The 6,250-nt window shown below is 60.2% G+C and overlaps 1 protein-coding gene across 2 annotated transcripts in view; it reads right to left on the bottom strand.

The window, feature by feature from the left end:
* PRKCZ (protein kinase C zeta) overlaps positions 1-5,314 on the bottom strand; it is a 104,286-nt gene extending 98,972 nt beyond the window's left edge. Inside the window, exons 1-3 of one of the 2 annotated variants that reach the window (XM_081817314.1) lie at positions 5,175-5,314; positions 2,339-2,460; positions 1,391-1,480 (exon numbers count right to left, since the gene is read on the bottom strand). In XM_081817314.1, coding sequence (XP_081673440.1) covers positions 1,391-1,480; positions 2,339-2,460; positions 5,175-5,245 — 283 coding nt within the window. In that variant the 5' untranslated portion in view covers positions 5,246-5,314. The remainder of the gene's footprint in view (positions 1-1,390; positions 1,481-2,338; positions 2,461-5,174) is intronic. The other variant, XM_081817315.1, reaches the window with a different exon arrangement.
* Between the last annotated feature and the right edge of the window lie 936 nt (positions 5,315-6,250).

The raw sequence follows: 6,250 nt of genomic DNA, 5'->3' as shown, positions 1-6,250 counted from the left end.
GGCTCAGTCAGTTAAGTGTCTGCCTCCGGCTTGGGTCATGATCCCAGGGTCCTGGGATCGAGCCCCACATCGGGCTCCCTGCTCAGCGGGGAGCCTGCTTCTCCCTCTCCCACTCCCCCTGCTTGTGTTCCTCTCTCGCTGTGCCTCTCTCTCTGTCAAATAAATACATAAAATCTTAAAAAATAAAGAAATAAAGGACTTCAAAATGCACTGAAAAATTCCAGGGGAAAAGCAGTGTGGGGCCCCAGACCAGAGCTGCCCAAGGAAGCGTCCTGACTCACAGCGGTAAATTAATACAGAAAGTTAGGAGCTGCACTACTTCGAAAAGGACTTTTGAAAGCACATTAGATTCCATTTCGCACTCAAGGTGGAGTTCAAAATTAAATATCTTAAAATATACCCTGGGCTTCCCTCATAGCTTATTAAAACAGAAGCTTAAAAAGTATTAAAACTTAGCTGAAGCAACTACTTCCTCATCTAGAAAATAACACTGGCTTTTGAGAGCACCCCACTGTCAGTGTTGAGAGGCTCAGCACCACAATCAAGAACGTGGGCCGGGCGAGGGCTCTCAGTGCAAACCCCATTTACATACAGAGCTGCAGAAGTTGGATCCTGCAACCAACTCCTAGCCCCACACCAGGGAGAATGATGGTCCCAGAGAACACCGCAGGTAGGAAGCTCTGGTTCCAGCAGTGTTGGGCTTGGGCTCGCTGTCCCTGCCCACCGGCCCGGCCAAGAGTCTAGGCTACACAGGAGTGAATGCGGACATGGCTGGGCGGAACCATGCTGAGACACCCTAGAGAACCCCAAGAGTGCTGGAGGGCAGCCTGAAACCCCCAATTTAGACTATACTGAAATCACAATAATTCGTATTTGCCACGACTCAATCTATAACGCAGCTCTGAGCTTCTCTGAGGACAGCGGTGAGCCAGGAGACAGGCACAGGGAGGGTCTCGTCCACCCTGAGTGTACTATGGACTGTCTCCTCCTCCGCCTGCCCTCATACGCTCTGGGCCGGAATCCTTTCAGCTTCTGAAAAAGTGGAGGCCGGTAAGAGAGCCGAGGCTTCTGATGCACCCAGTGATGCCGGCCTCCAGGGAACGGGGACAATGAGGACCAGCAACCAGAACCCAGGCCCGTGTCCAGTGAGAAGGAGCTTTTCTGACTCTTTACGAGCTACAGCAATTTTTATTTGGGTTAATAAGATGTAAGAGAAGAAACAAACCCAAATTGCACCATATTCAACATCCTTAAATTCTCCGGCATCCCAAGATTTTAAACCACAATCCTCCATGTGTTTTCTAGTCCCCTAGGCTGTCTGGAAACCATGCTGGGCTCCCATCTCCCCCGACCACAGTGGGGCCACCCCACCCCTCCAGCTGCCACTGACCGTGAATGATGAGCCCTTCGTCCCTGCGCTGACAGGCCAGGCGGAAGGCCTCCTCCAGCTCCATCTGGGAGGACACGGTGCAGGGGTCACCTAGGCGGGGCAAAAGACATCACTGAGGCCACCACAGGCCTGAGGCAAAGGGGTGCAACTCAGGTTGGGAAGGGCAGAGTCTGGCTGCTCTTGACCAGCCGCCCACTGCAGAGTGGGGAGACCCAAGAATGGCTAGCGGGACCAGGGGCCCCCATCAGAACCGGCAGATCCCCAGAATGAGCCCCGAGAAGTCCACCGACAGAGCTACACCATGCTAACTTTCCCGGCCTGGACAAGATTAAGGACATTCTTCTTAGGTCAGTCCTAGATGAAAAGAAAGGCTCCCTGCCCCCAACCTGGATGGGAACATAGAAACGCACAGAACCAACGCCCCTGGGGGCCGACTCTGCCGCTCCCCTATGTCCTGGGCTGGCAGCTGGACTGCACCCCACCCCCCAGCTCTCTCAGATGTGTGTCTGACTGAGAGGGGGAGGGAACAGGAGGGGGAAGGGCACAATGGGGCCCTAGCTACTTACCCTCCAGCTCTCCCTGAGAAGAGGAAAGTAAGAAAGAGCTTATCCTTCCAAATCACCCACTGGAAAGCCCAGAACAGGAGAGAGGAACAGCAGAGAAGGAGGGCAAGGGCTGGCCCCAAGGGGGACAGGGAGACCCCTGCAGCCCCCTCCCAGTCTGCCCTTCCCCACACCCCCAACCCAGCTTCCTTTTCAACCAACCTCTCCAGGAAGTGATTCCCAGCATCCCTACCGGGGAAGATGGCTGTTAACTCGCTTAATTCCATAGTTCCATAACTATGGAATTCCATAATTCCAATCTCCCCAGGGAGGGGCTGATCTAATTTCATACACACTGAAGATTCAGAGATTTATAGTCTGACAGACATAAGACCAAGGGCTCTACCTTCATTGTCCACCCACTTGAGGGTGAGCGGGTGCCCCTGATGGAGACTGCACATCTCTCTCACTTCCTCACAGAGCTCATCGAAGGTCATGGCTGCATCTAGGCTGGTGATCAGGATGTCCCTGGGGCAAAGAGGATGGACATGTTTCACCAAGGACCATATTTAAATAAAATTAAATACCGATTGAGTTATTGATTACATAGATGAAAATTTTCCCAAACAAAATATCACAGCCCTCCCCCAGCATTGAACCACTGACCACAGTCTTGTTTTTTAATTACTACCATGAATGCCCTTGCACAGAAAGATCTAACCTGCGCCTGGATGTGCCTAAATGGGGGCGGGGGTAAAGAATGAGGCAGGGGTATCAGAAAGCACAGACAGTGGGCGAGCACTTGCTCAGACGCCAGGTTCAAATTCAGAAGGTCACATAGGAGGGGTGCAGGGGGGCTGGACACAGTGTGCTCAGCTTAAGCTCACTGGCTTCATCAGACCTTCCCCCAAAGCTGAGGGTATGAACAGTGGCCCAGGCTTGAGCTGGAAAGAGGAAAGACCCCACGTGGTTGTGCCTGTGAGCTCAGAAAAGTGCGCATCTGAGACTCAACCTGGCAAAGCAGGGTCTCCAACTCCAGTGTGCATCACCCGGAAATCCCCTCAAAACACAGGTGCTGCTGGACCCCGCTCGGACCCTGCTAGACCCTGGTGTCGGCACATCTTCCAAAGGCCAAGCTGGGGGTCCCCTATTTTTCAGAATGGCGTCTTTAATGGGTCTGACCTTCAGCTGCGGCCCTGCTGCCCCAAAACCACCCCCCAGCAGCGAGACGGCATCAACTGTCCCATCCAGAGACAGAACTCCACTTGGACCCTCGAGGTTCAGATACAGGAGTGCTGATCTTGGTGGGTGGTTTACTGCACTGAGGCCTACCCCTCCTGCCTCAGAGGGACGAGGTTTCAAGTCCCCTGGGAGAGGGATCTGGGCAGAGGCACTGGGAGGGAGTGAGGAGCTGGGGTAGGGCAGGAACCTCTGTGCAGCCTGGGGCAGAAAAGAGGAGGGGGTGGGGGGTGGGGGTGTGCCACAGAGGGACAAAGGAAGAGTGTGGGAGGAAGAGGAAGAGGGGAAGAGGGAGGGGAAGGGTGGGGAGAGGAGGAGAGTGAAAGGAAGGGGGAAGGGGGTGGAGGGAGAGGGAGGAGAGGAGGTAGGGAATGGAAGGAACAGCATGAGTGTGGACCTCATCAGCCCGGGGAAACTAGACGCAACAGGTCACATTACTGGGGGTAACCAAAGCGCTCTCCAGAGGCCAAAGTCAGGGACAGGGGTGGGGGCAGCGGTGGTTCAGTCCAGAACTCCCAAGGGCTCCAGTCAACTTTGTCCAAGACCCACCTTGCCTGCCTCCATCCCTCCCTCAGTGCCTGAAGGTGCCTACTTGCACCCAGCCTGAGGGCAGGCTGGGGGGTCCAGTTCCCACCCACCCTGGGCTGCTGGGGTGTGGACTTCCTCTCACTGAGGATCAACTCGGATTTTTCACAAAGTGGCTTATTGCTGAATCTCACGATTCCTGGATGGAAGAGGACTGTCTCTGATACGGGGACAGGCCTACCACATAGTCACCAACCAGCAAGCCAAGATGTTCTGGCCCTCGGATGAGTCTGAGAACCAGTTTTAATAGGCAAACCACCCTTCCAGGCCAGAAGACCTCTTCTGGTGGGCTGGCCATCCTTCCCCCAGAAATCATTCGTCCCCAGAGCCCTGTCCCCAACTCTCCCACACATATCCTGCTCCCAGGTGACCCAGGTGGGGATGGCAGAAGGGACAAGAGAGTTCCGACCTGAGACCCCAAACAAGGTGCCCTCGCGAAATCAAGAACCCCAAGCCCCTCCTCAGCCTGAAGGATGCACCAGGAGATTCACCTCTGGCGAGACCACCGGGGTAAAGAAGCAGCAGCAGAGGTGGGGAGCTCTCCCTCGAGCGCCCTGCTCGGGGCGGAGGCAGGATCCCCGCCTCGGGGCGCCGCCCCACCACCAGCAGGGCTGCCCCGCGGCAGCCAAGTGCGGCGTGCTCCCCGGGTGGGGCGAGGCGCTCCCGGCCTCTGACCCCTGTGAGGTGCCCGCTCGCCCCATTTTACAGCGAGCAGGTCGAGCCCAGGGCGCCGCGCGCGGACGCGAGCTGATCAGAGTCCGAAAGATCCGGTCCCAACAGAACCGCGCCTGGAGACTTCCAGGGACCCCCACCCCGCCCCAATTCGCGCAACCGCGGGCTGCTCACTGCACCTAACCTTCCCCTGAGTCGTTAAACTTTTCTTAAACGGAGACCTCTGGCCGGGTAAATTGGGAAAAGTTTAGGAAACCTGATTTTTTAAAACTCTGCCTGCAGTTTTCATTTGGCAAAAGCTTTAGTCCTTACAGGTTTGTGGCCTTAACGTCCAGCCAACTTTGCTGCTTCCAGGGCTGTGGAGCGCGCGCGGCGACGGCCGCCTCCCCAGCCGCAACGTCCTCCGGGCGGGTCCGAGCCGGGGGAAACCTCGCCGGGACGGGGAGGAACCGGCGCGGCCGCCGGCACCCGCAGCGCTCCGAGCCTCGGCACCAGAGGACCCGGAGACCCCACCTTCCCCGCGAGGGCGCCTGGAGCACCCGCCGCGTCCCGGGCCGCCTCTACGGCGACGGCGCGTCAGGACCTCCCGGGGCGCCCCTGGGCCCGCAGGGGCCTCGCTGCCCCCTCCCTCCCGCGCCGCAGTAGCAGCGACACGGTCCCCGACGGCAGGCGCGGACCGGGCCGTCTCCCCGCGCCCGGCTCTGCCCGCGGCCCGCCTGCCCCGCCGTCGGGCGCAACGCGCTCACCCGCTGTAGTGCGCCTTCAGGCGGACGCGGCAGCCGCTCCCGTCCATCTTGGGGCCGGTCCTGCTGGGCATGGCGAGCTCCGCCGGCCGCCGTCAGCGCCGCGCCCCGGGCGCTCGGGCCATGGCGCAGGGACCCGGCGGCCGGCCGGGGCCCCAGGTGGGGCCGGCGGCGGAACGCGGAAGGGCGCGCGCGGCGCGGGGACCCAGGGGCGCGGGTCCCCAGGGGCGTGGGTCCGGCCAACTCCGCGGAACTTGGGTGGCGGGCTGGGCGGGACGGGGGCACGGCCAGCGGGGACGCGCGAGGGGCGCGCACGGAATCCCGTCGTCAGGCTCAGCGGCGGGGGGGGGGTTGCGGGGGGGTGGTCCGAACATGGCCGACCCGAGGCCCAGCGGGCGGCCAATCGGCGGGACGGGCGGTCCCGGGGCGGGGGCGGTGGCACCTGCGGCCAATGAGGGCGAGGCGGGGCCGCTACCTGGGCCAATCCCCGGGGGTCCCCGCGGCGGGGACCCAATGGCTCCGCGCGGGGCGGACTACCTGTCGGGCGGGGCGCGGCCCACCTGTGGCCAATGGAGGCGCGCGCGGCCCCGCTCTGCCCGGCAACCGGAGGCGGTGCCCGGTCGGCCCGGAGAAGTGGCCCCTCGGTAAAGTGGGCTCCCGGGACCGCGCTTCCCAGGTGGGGTCCACGCGCTGCAGCGCCCCGGGAACCTGTTGAAAATGCAAGCTGTCTCGGGTGCCCCAGCCCAGACTCACGGAATCGAAACTCCAGCAGTCTGTGCGAACAAACCCTGGGTAATTCGGAGGTGAGCGCGAGTCCGAGAGCCGCTGATCTGGGGGACAGTGGGAAAGGGTCGCCGGTGACTTGAGGGGCGGGAGCAGAGAACCCCGCCAACGTCACCGAGACAATCCGGCTCAGCTGGTTCCCCCGACCCCAGCTGCCCTCCTCTCCTTGCGGAATCCAAGATCCTATTGCACGGAAGTCTTGTCTACCCTAGCTGGCCGTTCCCTCTGTTCTAGTTCATTCCTCGGCCCGGACAAGGACACTGCATTTGCCCACGTCGCCCGTGACCTTCATTTCT

Source organism: Leptonychotes weddellii, chromosome 4 (assembly GCF_054177405.1).
Source record: "Leptonychotes weddellii isolate Sample4059 chromosome 4, ASM5417740v2, whole genome shotgun sequence".
NCBI lineage: Eukaryota > Metazoa > Chordata > Mammalia > Carnivora > Phocidae > Leptonychotes > Leptonychotes weddellii.
This window is presented reverse-complemented; position numbering and strand designations above follow the sequence as displayed.